General features: G+C 43.9%; 1 protein-coding gene across 2 annotated transcripts; it reads right to left on the minus strand.

The window, feature by feature from the left end:
* Positions 1 to 381: 381 nt before the first annotated feature.
* LOC110508883 (segment polarity protein dishevelled homolog DVL-3) lies at positions 382 to 14,905 on the minus strand. Of its 2 annotated transcripts, none has more exons than XM_036966977.1 (15): positions 14,290 to 14,905; positions 11,378 to 11,447; positions 9,249 to 9,379; positions 7,322 to 7,434; positions 6,897 to 7,029; positions 6,688 to 6,778; positions 6,526 to 6,595; positions 6,199 to 6,338; positions 5,901 to 5,977; positions 3,489 to 3,556; positions 3,197 to 3,346; positions 2,781 to 2,912; positions 2,420 to 2,587; positions 2,094 to 2,315; positions 382 to 1,580 (listed from the first exon to the last, which is right to left on the minus strand). In XM_036966977.1, the coding sequence occupies exons 1-15, from the start codon at positions 14,448 to 14,450 to the stop codon at positions 1,210 to 1,212; spliced, it is 2,097 nt and encodes a 698-aa protein (XP_036822872.1). In that variant the 5' UTR covers positions 14,451 to 14,905; the 3' UTR covers positions 382 to 1,209. The 2 variants fall into 2 exon arrangements, with proteins under 2 accessions (XP_036822872.1, XP_021445442.2); XM_021589767.2 differs by having other exon boundaries at positions 9,258 to 9,379; positions 14,290 to 14,904.
* Positions 14,906 to 15,963: the final 1,058 nt, after the last annotated feature.

A 15,963-nucleotide genomic window follows, 5' to 3' on the forward strand; every position in this document is an offset into this window, starting at 1 on the left:
CATGTACATATTACCTCAACTAACCAGTGCCCCCACACATGGACTCTGTATCAGTACCCCCCTGTATAGTCTCGCAATTGTTATTTTACTGCTGCTCTTTAATCACTTGTTACTTTTATTCTTAACCTTATTTTATTTTTTTATTTTTTTTGCAAACTGCATTGTTGGTTTGGCATTTCATTGCTCCCTTAGCATTTTCCCTTCATAAAGTGTCCTATCCAGACCTTTACATTTGGAATATTTTTGATGCAGTGGATCAACCAGTTAAAAAGAAGCTTAAATATACACACACACACAAATAATGTCCTTCCCCAGGTTTCTTGACACACACACAAATAATGTCCTTCCCCAGGTTTCTTGACACACACACAAAACAACACATTAAAGTCATAAAACTATATTTATAAATAAAAACACATTTCTCAATAAAAGAGTAGTGAGTTGGTAAGAAAACCTTTTTTCTCTCCACTGTACATTATCGCAAGACAGAGACACAAATATACCTCTGGTTAACAGAAATGTACTTTAACAATGAGTCTAAACTGGAAGCTCATGTTAAGCGTTGAAAAAGAAACTACATGTATCTGCAACCAGCTATGATAAACACAAGAGAACAGAAAGGGCATCAAGTCTCTTGCACTACATTTTCATAGTCAAACAAAGTCATACAAATAAAAGTCAATTTAAGATTAGTGTTAATTTTCTATTTCTTTCACTTTGCAAACATAAATCGGTTGTTAAGGGACCATTTTAGGTGAAAGAAAGTATGTAGGGAGGGAGGAAGCTTTTTTTAACCTTTGTCTCTGATGGACTGGGGTTGGGGGGGGACAGAGGACGTGCAGATAAGGAGAGGAAAGACAGAAAACAACAAATTAAAAACATCCATGTAGAAAAGCGCCGAGTCATCCTCAGCTGTTTCCCCGGCCTCCCTCCCGGTCACGACCCAAACACAACTCGCCTCACAGGGAGGAAACTGACGGGGGGTTTCTTCACTGAAGAAAGTAGAGCAGAAGAGCAAGAGGACATTTCCAGCAGGGTTGGGCTCAATTACATTTTAATTCCGCCAATTCAAAAAGGAAATGGAATTGACCCCAACAACGATTTCCTAGAGACCTCCTCCTCCTGTCTGTCCCTCTGTCTGTCCCTCTCAGCACTAAACAAAACAATTCCTATCCACCATTTTGTGGTGTGCCTATGACATGACCTGCGTCACATGACATCAACAAAGAACTCGCCAGAGTTGCCGACGGCTATGCGCAGGGACTGGCGGGAGCCGGTGAGCTCTGGGGTAGCGTTGGCCAGCTCTCGGCCTGGGGGTGCTCCAGGGGCAGCTGTGGCCAGGTGGAGGGGCTGAGGGGGTAGGCCTGGGGGGGCATAGACCAAGCCGGGGCCGTAGGACAGTGATTGGGCGCTTCGATGGCTGTAGGAACTGCGGGTGCTGCGCTCGCTAGGGGCCACAGAGCGCTCACTGGGGGCCCGATGGCTCCTGATCTCTGACTCGCTGCCACTACCACCCGACTTGTTGGAGCCCCCGGCGCCACCTCTGCCCTCGGTCTTACTGCAGTTGGAGCCGCTGCTGCCTGGAGTCAGGGGAGGAAAACAAACAAAGTGTGTGAACATCCAACTATTTGTCCTTCATACATGACTGCAAATGTTTTATATGATTGACCGTGTGTACGTTCTGGCTTTGCTGCGTGCATGACTTGTAGATATATTCAAATTAATTTATCTATTAGAGCAACACTCCTGTATCATCTTAAAATCTCCTTTTGAGGTTTTTCTATATAATTTATTTACGCTGTGAACACAAGTCAGGCATGGTAGTGCTGATTCATGCCGGGGCCAACACATATCATTGATATTGACTGGCCAATAAGTTCAAATGCGCCAGATAAATAGCTCAATAGCTTTTAAATCAACAGGAAATATTGTTACGATTGTATTATGATGCAGTTTAATTATTTTTTACAATGTGTGTTAACTCAAAGTGTTGCATTGTCTTAGGCTGTAGTGTTGGTTAACTGAAACTAGTTCCCCATCTCTCTGTGTCTGGGTTTGACTGAATTCTGCTGGTGAGTCATAGCTTTCCTCACCGTCGCTGTGCTGGCTGCCAGCGCTGCCCGCCCCTACTCCCGGGAAGCCCTGGGGCAGGTCGGGTTGGGGCTGGGGGTTGTAGGGGTGGGCGATGGGGAACTGGTAGGGCAGGGCCATGGGCCAGGGGGCCGCCCCAGGGTGGGGCAGAGGGGGCAGGGTGTCCTGGTCCGACGCCCCTCCACTGGAGCCGTCATGGTCTTGCAGAGACAAGTGGGCCATGTCTGAGAGAGATACACAGAGAGAGGTCAAGAACATAAATGTTGTAGTTTCAGACTAGGGGTTGTTTTCAAACTAGGAAATATGAGGATCTACTGAAAACACTCACTGCCACAAAGGTCTCCGAAGATGTAGTAACACTGCTCGGAGAAGGTGATCTTGTTGACGGTGTGGCGGATGTAGCCGGCCTTGAGCAGGTTACTGGCGTACTTCCTGGCTTCCCTGCGGTCCGAGAAGCCCTCCACGTGATGGAAGAGCCAGTCCACGACATCTGAGCCTGGGAAGAGACACACAATGAGTCTCGACACAAACATACACATTCAATGGCAATTAACCTGCAAAAATGAAAGTAAGAACACAGGGAATTTAGAAAGACATCTAGACTAAATGAGATAGTGAAAAAAACGGAGAACAGGAAGACAGACAGAGGGGTAGATAGAGAGAGAGGTAGAGGAAAAGAGTGAGCGTACCAATGAAGGCATTGGCGATGGTGATCTTTAGCCACATCCTGTCTCGCACCTCCAGGCCCGACTCCGGGGAAGCCATGGCTTTGGCAACGGTTGCCATGTCGCTGTGGATGGACAAGTGGAAATCGTCGAAGCCTGTGAGGAGCAAATGGGAGGTGTGGGTTACTGGGTTTAGCCAGGGTGGTTACCATGGCTTACAGGTTTAGAATGGGACAGTGGGACTCTTTAGTTAGGATGCAGGTTTTCCCCAGTATGACAGTTGTGGGTTCCTTTCAAAGATTAGTAGAACTTAAAAGGCATCACATTAGGATCTCGTTCACATACTAGACTGTTGATTGCTTCATGACGCAATAAAAACAAGAGGTATTTTAGAGTGTTTCCATGAGTTTTGATGGAACCCAGGTGTATGTGTGACTCACGCTCAGTCTCAGGGATGGAGCTGCTGATGGAGGAGCTGGTGGAGGTGACCGTGGTCATCGAGGGGCTCATACCATAGGCAGGGTACACCCCCGTCATCGCTGCAGTGTGGGACACCCACGCAGCAGGGTCAATGGGCCGGATCGGCTCACCTGTTGGGAGAAAAAGGGGGTTAGAGGGATATAGTACACAGATATCACAAAACCATTCATAAAACCACCACAAATATTCACAAACATAAACATATTTTGAGCTGTGTGTTGCATGAGGAAGACACAGCAGGAGAATACTCACTTCTAGGCAGAGCAAAGCAGCTCCGGGGGTTGGGGTCCCAGCACTTAGCCACAGTCAGAGTGATGGGACTGTAAACAGAGTTCACACACACACACTTAACACAGAGCTGGCTATGCACACAACACACATATAGAGTGGGGCAAAAAAATATTTAGTCAGCCACCAATTGTGCAAGTTCTCCCACTTAAAAAGATGAGACCTGTAATTGTCATCATAGGTACACTTCAACCATGACAGACAAAACGAGAAAAAAAAAATCCAGAAAATCACATTGTAGGATTTTTAATGAATTTATTAGCAAATTATGGTGGAAAATAAGTATTTGGCCAATAACAAAATTTTCTCAATATTTTGTTATATACCCTTTGTTGGCAATGACAGAGGTCAAACGTTTTCTTTTTTTTTTTTGAATTTTACCCCTTTTTCTCCCCAATTTCGTGGTATCCAATTGTTGTAGTAGCTACTACCTTGTCTCATCGCTACAACTCCCGTACGGGCTCGGGAGAGACGAAGGTTGAAAGTCATGCGTCCTCCGATACACAACCCAACCAAGCCGCACTGCTTCTTAACACAGCGCGCATCCAACCCGGAAGCCAGCCGCACCAATGCGCCGGAGGAAACACCGTGCACCTGGCCACCTTGGTTAACGCACACTGCGCCCAGCCCGCCACAGGAGTCGCTGGTGCGCGATGAGACAAGGACACCCCTACCGACCAAGCCCTCCCTAACCCGGGCGACGCTAGGCCAATTGTGCGTCGCCCCACGGACCTTCCGGTCGCGGCCGGTTACGACAGAGCCTGGGCGCGAACCCAGGAACTCTGATGGCACAGCTGGCGCTGCAGTACAGCGCCCTTAACCACTGCGCCACCCGGGAGAGGTCAAACGTTTTCTGTAAGTCTTCACAAGGCTTTCACACACACTGTTGCTGGTATTTTGGCCCATTCCTCCATGCAGCTCTCCTCTAGAGCAGTGATGTTTTGGGGCTGTTGCTGGGCAACACGGACTTTCAATTCCGTCCAAAGATTTTCTATGGGGTTGAGATCTGGAGACTGGCCAGGCAACTCCAGGACCTTGAAATGCTTCTTACGAAGCCACTCCTTCGTTGCCCGGGCGGTGTGTTTGGGATCATTGTCATGCTGAAAGACCCAGCCACGTTTCATCTTCAATGCCCTTGCTGATGGAAGGAGGTTTTCACTCAAAATCTCACGATACATGGCCCCATTCATTCTTTCCTTTACACGAATCAGTTGTCCTGGCCCCTTTGCAGAAAAACAGCCCAAAAGCATTATGTTTCCACCCCCATGCTTCACAGTAGGTATGGTGTTCTTTGGATGCAACTCAGCATTCTTTGTCCTCCAAACACGACGAGTTGAGTTTTTACCAAAAAGTTATATTTTGGTTTCATCTGACCATATGACATTCTCCCAATCTTCTTCTGGATCATCCAAATGCTCTCTAGCAAACTTCAGACGGGCCTGGACATGTACTGGCTTAAGCAGGGGGACACGTCTGGCACTGCAGGATTTGAGTCCCTGGCGGCATAGTGTGTTACTGATGGTAGGCTTTGTTACTTTGGTCCCAGCTCTCTGCAGGTCAATCACTAGGTCCCCCCGTGTGGTTCTGGGATTTTTGCTCACCGTTCTTGTGATCATTTTGACCCCACGGGGTGAGATCTTGCGTGGAGCCCCAGATCGAGGGAGATTATCAGTGGTCTTGTATGTCTTCCATTTCCTAATAATTGCTCCCACAGTTGATTTCTTCAAACCAAGCTGCTTACCTATTGCAGATTCAGTCTTCCCAGCCTGGTGCAGGTCTACAATTGTGTTTCTGGTGTCCTTTGACAGCTCTTTGGTCTTGGTCATAGTGGAGTTTGTAGTGTGACTGTTTGAGGTTGTGGACAGGTGTCTTTTATACTGATAACAAGTTCAAACAGGTGCCATTAATACAGGTAATGAGTGGAGGACAGAGGAGCCTCTTAAAGAAGAAGTTACAGGTCTGTGAGAACCAGAAATCTTGCTTGTTTGTAGGTGACCAAATACTTATTTTCCACCATAATTTGTAAATAAATTAATTAAAAATCCTACAATGTGATTTTCTGGATTTTTCTTCTCATTTAGTTTGTTATAGTTGAAGTGTACCTATGATGAAAATTACAGGCCTGTCTCATCTTTTTAAGTGGGAGAACTTGCACAATTGGTGGCTGATTAAATATTTTTTTTGCCCCACTGTATAAGGCAAAGCTGCTAAACTTACACCTGTCTTTTTACAGACCGAATACAATACCAAAGAAAGTGAAAGTATAAAATACAACATTCTTTCTATGTCCTAAGACTGGTTGCAACTTGTGTGTGTTTGTAAATGTGCTGTTGAAACACACAGGTGTGTGTGTGTGTGTGTGTGAGAGAGAATCACCCTGGCTTGTGTACGATGTCCCTCAGCACTCGAACCGCATCGTCGTTGTTCATATTCTCAAAGTTGATGTCGTTCACCTGTTAGGAGTGAGGAGACAATGTCTGATCTGGTTGGTACGCATTAGGTTTCACCGTAGGAAATTGTAGCAAAACAAACATTTCTTATTGGACATATTCAGGTAGTTCCACCCTGTTTCAGTCCATTTAATGCATCATGAACTCAACCCTGAATACAACTACTTGATCACCCTGCTCCAATGTTGAATGGGGGCCACACATTTCTGGAGTCACAGACACACCTGCAGCAGCATGTCTCCGGGCTCAATGCGTCCGTCTGCAGCCACAGCCCCTCCTTTCATGATGGAGCCGATGTAGATGCCTCCGTCTCCCCTCTCATTGCTTTGCCCCACTATGCTGATGCCCAGGAAGTTATACTTCTCTACAAGATAGAAAGATAGAGGAGGCACATTGAGACAGTGTAGGATTTCTACTTCATATTTGTAGTTAATTAGTTAATAATCCAGTTTGTCAAAAAACACTTTGAGAACTACGAACAGAGAGGACTATCCAAAGTTTTATTACAATTTATCAGGAAAAGTGAGAAATACAGCAACATAAATACTTACCCATGTTCAGTGTGACAGTGATGATGTTCAGAGACATGGTGGAGTCTGTGATGCTGCTGAAGGATGAAGACTACAAAGAAGGAGCGGGAGACAAAGAAGCGTGACGAAAGACGAAAGGTAATTTACATATCAAAATACTGTGTGCGTGTCCGCCCATCTCACCCTTTCCATGTTGGACGTTTTGGGTTTCCGCCGGCGCCGGCGGTGTCGCCTCATCAGGCGAGAGGAGCTCTGCTCTGTGGAACTGCTGAAGCTGGGAGGAGAAAGCCCAAAAGGGTCACAGTATACATAAGGCAAAGGTTCCCACTGGAAGGAGGCAAGAAAGTGGAGGTTAGACAAACGTTGCATGACGGTTAGGTGGAGGGCCTCACCGGCTGGTGGCGTCGTCATCCTCAGAGTCGAAGCAGCTGGTGGACTCCAGCTCACTGCTCATGAAGGACGAGCAGCTGTCATATTGGCTCAGCTCAGCCCCTCGGCCCACTCGCGAGTAACCGTTCCTCCCACCTGCAGGGGGCGACACGGCACTCAGCGAAAGGCCTCACGCTATAGGCCCAGGCCCTAGGAACGTCATGTAGTTTGGATAACTATAAAGCTGGATCGGTTAAAATGGTGGTAGTAGCTTCCTACTGCCCCTTGATAGGTGCATAATCCACCAAGCTTATCCAAAAACTGTCATTTGTCACATTCCACTAGGAAGTGGACAGTAGAGTTAAGAGAGTATGTCAAAGAGGAGTGGAAGAGAGATGCTGAGTGAGTGACTAAAGAGAGGAGTGGAGGGGACAGACTGCTCTCAGACCAGGCTGGTGAGTGGGTTTCCGGCGCGGTCGCTCCCGCTCTCTCCTCTGGGACACCATTGAGCCCGTCTCAGTCTCGTTGTCCAACGAGTCTCGTCCACCTGTGGCCTTCCCACTGCAGTGCGACATGGCAAAACGGATGGAGAAAGGGATGAGGAAGGGGAGAGAAATTGAGAGCGGGTCAGAGGGGGAGAGAGAAAAGAGTGGCATGTCACAAAAGTAATAATTATTCCATTGAGCAAAAAGTTGTGCTCACGGTTGTCATGGTTTTTAGTCAGATGTTAGAAGCACAAAAACATTATTTGTAAATTCACCCTGTCAATCTACACCAACTTCAGAGCTGGTTTGATAGAGCTAGAGCACAGAATAATTTAGGAAATGACAAACACCATAAACTTGGTTGTTATGGCAGGTTTAAGTAAACATTGGCAAAAAATATATTTGTGGCCAGTAAGCACGTTACTATCCACAGTTTGTGAGTAAAGTCATACCGTATTTTAAAGAAAAATCACAACAGCTATGATGTAAACAGGAAGTTCCGGTAAAAATTGTACATGCCATCAGGTAATTTGTTCGTTTGACATGGTGGGGTCTTTTTGTGTCTGTAAAATAATTATGCGAGAAATGTAGGTGGAAACACCTTTATGCACAAATATTGCTACCATCATATCAAAGTAGACTTGGGAGTCAAGCGATTATATGGTGTTCTTTCATCGTGTCTGGAAGCTAGTAGGTTTTGCAGTTAGTGTTGAGCCAGTAACCGAAAGGTTGCTGGATCAAATCCCGAGCTGACAAGGTAAAAATCTACCGTTCTGCCCCTGAACAAGGCAGTTAACCCACTGTTCCCCGGTAGGCCGTCATTGTAAATAAGAATTTGTTCTCAACTGTTAAATAAAAGGTTCAACAATAATATATATATTTTTTTAAATTGCCACCTTTAGCCAGTTAGCTTGGGTGCTTGACTGCCGTTGTTCCAAGTGTTCTAAACCTCACAATGTCCACCTCGGTCACTCTGACCGCACCAAGAACAAAACGCTGTGAATTTATGAATGGGCCCAGAGTGCACTCTGACACTTTAGGGTGATTTTACAAACACACCCTAAGACATATACAGAGTCTTGGAGAGAGACAAAAACACACTTATTCACAAGCACACATACAACTTCTCTTACACACACACACAACCAAAAAAATAACAGTCAAATAGATGTGCTGTCATGACTGTACTGTGATGATCCAGATGGGTCGGATCAGCTTTGCATTGGGTGACTTCAACCAAACTCTCTCTCACCTACAGAGAGGGGAGGAGGGAACTGGTGGTGGGGGGTGGGTTGAAAGCTCATACCTTGCTGTAAATCAAGGATTAGAACTTTCAGCTGTCTCCCTCTCCAAATTCACACAGGAGTGTACCTTTGTTTCACAGAGGTTTTCTCGACGAAACTCAAAAACATCCTAGAGCAAATACTGGAACAACATCTCTAACATAGAACGTGGGGGATGGTCAGAGGCGATCTTAAGAATAATAATAATGTCATTTTGGTTGACCCGTTTCTAATGTATTAAGTTTGTATGTTTATCCTGTAGTTTGCCAGTAAATAAATAATTCAACTAACTTGTGTAGTACTGAATCATAAGGCTGGGTTTTTTGCAGATGCAGGAGGGTACGACTGTTCAGAATGATGATATGATACGAGGTTATGATTCATCCGTTGACTGTTTATGGAGGTGATAGCTAAAGACCTTTAGAGTATAATTTGGGACATGGTAACTTTTGTGGTGCCCAAATTCCTAATGAGTTAATTGTTACATGATTACTTTAAAAATTGGGTAACAAATAAACATAGTTGATTAGATAAATAACAGTCATCAGATTAATGAAAGTAAAGTCACAACAGTACATTGCGCACACATCTGAACAGGCACACACACACAACTAACTGGTAGGATGGTGGTCTGGAGTCCCCGATGCCCCCTGTCCTCTCCAGGGGGGGGGCCGGCAGCTCCAACAAACTCTCAACCACCGAGCCCCCGTCTGAGTGAGCACCGTCCCCTGACACCAGCTGAGGACAGAGAGACCAATGATGAGACCCCAACAATCATGCACCCTCAAATTATTTGCATTCACTATACAGCTATTTTTAGAAATGCATTTTACAGCAAACCAGGCCTGTAGCCCCAAAGAGCAAGCAGAGAGGCAACAAACAGACATACACTGGAAAATAATTACTAATAATTTGTAGACTGAAAATTGACTGCAAAAAGCCCAAACATGTGTTTGACTAAAACAATCATTTCAAACCTTGCTTACATTTGTATACAATCACGTGGGAATACTTGGGAACAGATTTCTTAAATTAAAATCATTTGGAGCTGATTTCCTGGTGTTTGTACAGTCTTATGTCCAACAAGGGGGTCAGAAAACTGGGGGGGGGGGGGGCAATTTAAACCACCCGGGGGTGTCAGTTGGGGAACCCTACACTAGTTGTTAATGTCTCCAAAACTAATTTCTCAGTACACACACCATTTCCTTCTTAAACAAACCACCCTTTCACTCCTCACTTTCTTTTGCCACTCTCTGTGATTTAATCTTCTCATTAGGTGCAGTGAAGTTCTTTATTTGAGAGTGATGTCTATGATCCTGTGATTTCAGTTTGTCTTAATCAGAACTCAATTGAGAAAAAGAGGACAAGCAAGGAGGTGCAGAAAAACATCTCAGTCATGAAGACACACACTGGTCTGTGTGTACTGAGAATGTATGAGTTGGAGACAAACAACAAGTGTGTATTTGGAAGACAGCTAAAAAGATTGACGAGAAGTAAAGATAATGAGAAACAGAGCGTGTGTGTGTAATTAGGGCCGGGACGATACCAAAACACGAATCAGATTAAACTCTTTGGTCTTTTAAATCCCCTGCTCTATGTATACTTAACAAAAATCTAAAAACGCAACATTGAACAATTTCAACGATTTTAGTTACAGCTCATAAGAAAATCAGTCAATTTAAATACACATTTTAGGCCCTAATCTATGGAATTTACATGACTGGGCAGACATAGGTCCATCCATTTGGGAACCAGGAATACACACTGGAGAGCCAGGCCCAGCCAATTAGAACGAGTTTCCTCAGTTTCATCAGCTGTACGAGTGGCTGGTCTCAGAATATCCCACAGGTGAAAATGTTGAGCATCTTCACTGCAAGTAGACTGCATGTCTTAATAAAATATAATTTTAAAAAAGTATTTTTATTTTTAAGAAGCCTGGTGTGAAGATCCTGGGTTGGCGTGGTTACATGTGGGCTGCGGTTGCGAGGCCAATTGGGCATTGTGACAAATTCTCTAAAGGAATGTTGGAGGCAGCTTATGGTAGAGAAATAAACATTCAATTTTCTGGCAACAGCTATGGTGGACATTCCTGCAGTCAGCATGCCCATTGCACGCTCGTTCAAAATTGAGACATTGCGGCATTGTGTTTTGTGACAAAACTGCAATTTTAGAATGGCCTTTTACTGTCCCCAGCATAAGGTGCACCTGTGTAATGATCATGCTGTTTAATCAGCTTCTTGATATGCCATACCCGTCAGGTGCATGGATTATCTTGGCAAAGGAGAAATGCTCACTAATAGGGATGTATACAAATGTGTGAACAAAATTTGAGAGAAATAAGCTTCCTGTGTGTATGGAAAATTTCTGGGATCTTTTATTTCAGCTCATGAAACCAACACTTTACAAGTTGAGTTTCTATTTTTGTTCAGTATATAATATTGTATGCGATAGCTAGAAAAAATAAATAGATATGACCCTGGAGGACAACATAATGTTGTTTGTTTCCAACATTAGGGCTGTTTTCTTAAGTTAATTATGCTTTGTGTTGTTTCCTTGCCACAATACTAATGAGTATCGCAATAATGGTATCGTCCCGGCCCTAGTAATAATCATATTATCAAACAAATGAGTGAGGCTCCTCCCCAGAGACAGAGTGATGTTCGGAGTCAATAGCAGCCACAACAGATGGGTGTCATTGACAAACACTTAAGACAAAGGTGATGTGTGTGTGCTTACCCAAGATACCACACGACCATTAAAACAAGGGAGTTTGGCATTGTCATCAGATATCTCTTCTTTCACCACCCTGCGAGGAAAAGAGAGAACAACATTTACTCAACATGTGTACACAAATGCTGGTAAAGAATGCACTGACACTAGGGTGAAACACTCCCAGCCAACAACAGGAAAACCAACAGTCTAAAACATTTATTTTAATAATAATAATTTGCTGCTTTAGGCCAAACCCACAAAAGACATTCTAATAATTCACCCCATGGTAGAAACATATGTGCCAAGATCTAAGTCTCAATTGTGTTAAATTACTGCGCTAGCTAGTTCAATTACTAAGCTTTGATTTTCAACAATGTGTGCGTCGTGTGCGAAACAAACCTGCAGTGCCAAATTCCAATTTAGCCTGGTGTCAATAGAGCACATTATTTAGCAGGCTGAACATACATACATATACACAGTGCATTTGGAAACTATTCAGACCCCTTAACTTTTTGTTACGTTACAGCAATATTCTAAAATGGATCCAAAAAATAAACATCTCATAAATCTACACAAACACAATACCTCATAAATGACAAAAGAAAAACTGTTAGACATTTATAAAAATAAACAAATATTACATTTACATAAGTATTCAGACCCTTTATTTAGTACTTTGTTGAAGCACCTTTGGCAGCCTCGAGGCTTCTTGGGTATGACACTACAAGCTTGGCACACCTGTATTTGGGGAGTTTCTCCCATTCTTCTCTGCAGATCCTCTCAAGCTCTGTCAGGTTAGATGGGGAGCGTCGCTGCACAGCTATTTTCAGGTCTCTCCAGAGATGTTCGATCGGGTTCAAGTCCGGGCTCTGGCTGGTCCACTCAAGGACTTTCAGAGACTTGACCCCAAGCCACTCCTGCTTTCTCTTGGCTGTGTGCTTAGGGTAGAGACAACAGGTCGTTGTCCTGTTGGAAGGGGAACCTTTACCCCAGTCTGAGGTCGTGAGTGGAGCAGGATTTCATCAAGGATCTCTATGTACTTTGCTCCATTGATCTTTCCCTCGACCCGGTCTCCCATTTCGTGCCACTGAAAAACAACCCCACAGCATGCTTCACAGTAGGGATGGTATTGGCCAGGTGATGAGAGGTGCTTGGCATTTAGGCCAAAGAGTTCAATCTTGGTTTCATCAGACCAGAAAATCGTGTTTATCATGGTCAGAGTCCTTTAGGTGCTTTTAGGCAAATTCCAAGCGGGCTGTCATGTGCATTCTACTGAGGAGTGACTTCCGTCTGGCCACTCTACCATTAAGGCCTGATTGGTGGAGTGCTGCAGAGATGGTTGTCCTTCTGGAAGACTCTCCCATCTCCACAGAGGAACCCTGGAACTCTATCAGAGTGACCATTGGGGTCCTTCAACACTTCAGAAATGTTTTGGTAACCTTCCCCATATCTGTGCACCAACACAATCCTGTCTTGGGGCTCCGTGGACAATTCCTTTGACCTCATGGCTTGGTTTTTGCTCTGACATGCACTGTCAACTGTGGGACCTTATATAGACAGGTGTGTGCTTTTCCAAATCATATTCAATCATTTTAAATTACCACAGGTGGACTCCAATCAAGTTGTAGAAACATCTCAAGGATGATCAATAGAAACAGGATGCACCTGAGCTCAATTTCAAGTCTTATAGCAAAGGGTCTGAATACTTATGTAAATAAGGTATTTATGTTTATATCATTTTTATTTTTTGGCAAACATGTCTAAAAACCTGTTTTGGATTTGTCATTATGGGATATTCAAATCAAATCAAATTTATTTATATAGCCCTTCGTACATCAGCTGATATCTCAAAGTGCTGTACAGAAACCCAGCCTAAAACCCCAAACAGCAAGCAATGCAGGTGTAGAAGCACGGTATTGTGTGTAGATTGATGAGGACATTTTTTACAATAAGGCTGTAGTGTAACAAAATGTGGAAAAGATGAAGGGGTCTGAATACTTTCCCAATGCACTGCATCTCAGTGGTGCATTCAGTCCCATTGCAGACCGGTTTGAGATCAAATACATAACCTGTCCTGACCCTCAATCTGAAGAGTTCTGAAGACTTCTACCAGGAGCTCAATCTGGCAAAGCCCTTTGGGAGTTCCCCACCGTCCGGATAGACAGTTAGACCTAAGCCATTCTCTATAAAACAGGCCATTGAGGTTTCACTTTTTTACATTTTACTCAACGAAATTATTCAACACTGATGTTACCCCTTTCTGACATGCACTGTATTTTGAAACATCCAAACGCTCTGAAGGAACACAAGAGCTATCCAAATCACCTTACTGATAAGTTTAAGGCCATTTCCAGTGACTAATGGGACATGGAATAATTTCCTTTACCATTTCACACGCAAAGGGCTGGCTTGTAAACTTGCTAGTGAACAACAGCAGCGCATTCCCGAGTAAGTGACCGACCGTAATGTCCAACCAACCAGTCTACTGCGTCCCTTTTTTTTGACAACAACAGCAGGAGAGAAGAGACCATTAACCTGGTCTGTTGGCCTTCTCCCTGATGTTAGCCACTTCACTTTACTGGCTATTATACAACCGATAGGTAACTAGATAGCACACCTCTCTCAATTATCCATACTTGAATCTTGTGCAATAGGAAAATTGACAATGTTGTCTAGTTTCATAAATAATTTGAACGTTAGTTTGCTCAAATATATAACGGTTACAATAGCTAGCTAACTAACGTTAACTGTGTAATAATATTTTTTTTTAAAGCGACGAATAACGTTAAACAAAGAAATAACAAACTCAAGCCATGATTACAATGAAAACGTTGATTAGCTAACGTTAGCCAACCCGTTTTGACAAATTATAATTTAATTGTGAAAGAATAGTTAACGTTCCCGTAACAGACTGTTTAGATGCTAATAATGCTCACCCAAAATCGTCATCCATAGATTTGAAGAAGAACTTGTAGTTCGGTTTCTTCAGAACATTTTTGAAGTCTGCAAGTGTGACCCTGTCCGCGGGCACTGCCAATTTGACCAGGTAAGGTGTTTCCTGGTCGTCGAGGTGATATATGACTTTGGTCTCCCCCATTGTGGGCTGCTGGGGCGAGGCAGGCAGGGTACATCAAGCCGCGGTCCTGGAAGGCTCCCTTTCGGGCCTCGGCTCCCCGCGGTGCTGCGGTGATTCCCCCGGCTTTCTGGCCAGCCGGCAGGCTACCAGTTGTTATTTTGAATCCTTTTAACTCGCTACTGTAGCAACCTAACGTTAGCTAGTATTAGCTAGCTATTTAGAAGCACCTTGCTCCACAAAGGTTCAGCCAGACGAAGACTATTATGTACCCGGATATTATGTTACCAATTTGAAAGGGCGCAACCTACCAAATGTATTTACATTCCAATCTTGACTAAATGTGAATTTAGGCAGTCGTTGTTCACGCTAGCTGGCAGTTACTTTGTTGAATAAACACGAAGAATCCTTCCTCCTGAGTTCAGAATGCAGTCTACAACAAACAACCACCAACCCTAAAATAAACGTGCTCCCTCTACCGGAGAGGAGGAAAGAAAAATAATCGCAATGGTTTTTCAAGGAATAACCTTACTTCGGGATTTTGGCAATGAAACCCGTTTTCTACTTCCCCAGAGTCCATAAACGAATGTATAGATGTTTAAGTCTCTGCAAATTAGAGGTAGTTTCACGAGTCAATGCTAAATTGTATGTAGCTACACCACAGCTAGAACAATGTCGAGACAGATATTTCACTGGATGTATAAATGTGTAGCATAAATTTGGAGGAAGCCCACTGGCCAGCAGTGGGAGAAGATGGAAAGAGATGGATTTTGGCCGATATTCTGAAAATTTTATCATTGAGGAAACATTTGATCTCAAAACAGCTTTCTGTTCCCAAAACTATAATGTGTTATGAACAGAGTGGACTAAGTGTTGTAGACTTTACCCTTTGCAAAATAATTATAAAATCGCAAAGGCAAATTTAGGTATTCCACAAACTCACTTCATAGAGAAGTTGTTCCCTAACGGAAATACGCAGATTATGCTAGAACGCTTGGCTCTTTTATTTAACTAGGAAAGTCAGTTAAGAACAAATTGTTATTTACAATTTTTACCTTTATTTTACTAGGCAGGTCAGTTAAGAACAAACTCTTATTTTCAATGACAGCCTAGGAACAGTGGGTTAATTGCCTGTTCAGGGGCAGAACGACAGATTTGTACCTTGCCAGCTCGGGGATTTGAACTTGCAACCTTTCAGTTACTAGTCCAACACTCTAACCACTACCCTGCTGACAATGACAGCCTATTCTGGCCAAACCCTAACCCGCTCTATGGGACTACCGTCCGACATTTCCTCATCTCCCACCGCTTCTAATGTGACTATCCCCGTTGCATCTCCCTCTTTTTCCTCTGCCCCGCTACAAAGTTTCTCCCTGCAGGCAGTCACTGAGTCCGAGGTGCTAAAAGAGCACCTGAAACTTGACCCCAAAAAAACATCTGGGTCTTTTTTTCTTTTTTTTACTCCTTTCCCCCAATGTCCTGGTATCCAATTGGTAGTTACAGTATTGTCTCATCGCTGAAACTACCGTACAGACTC

This window comes from Oncorhynchus mykiss, chromosome 28 (assembly GCF_013265735.2).
Source record: "Oncorhynchus mykiss isolate Arlee chromosome 28, USDA_OmykA_1.1, whole genome shotgun sequence".
NCBI lineage: Eukaryota > Metazoa > Chordata > Actinopteri > Salmoniformes > Salmonidae > Oncorhynchus > Oncorhynchus mykiss.

Excerpts from the sequence above, each read along its gene's own strand:
- LOC110508883 (XM_036966977.1), bottom strand. The coding sequence starts at position 14,450 with ATGGGGGAGACCAAAGTCATATATCACCTCGACGACCAGGAAACACCT. Across the intron at positions 7,030-7,321 it reads GAAACCCACTCACCAGCCTG|GTGGGAGGAACGGTTACTCG; the intron begins GTCTGAGAGCAG and ends CGCCCCCTGCAG. Across the intron at positions 1,581-2,093 it reads TGGCAGCCAGCACAGCGACG|GCAGCAGCGGCTCCAACTGC; the intron begins GTGAGGAAAGCT and ends CCCTGACTCCAG.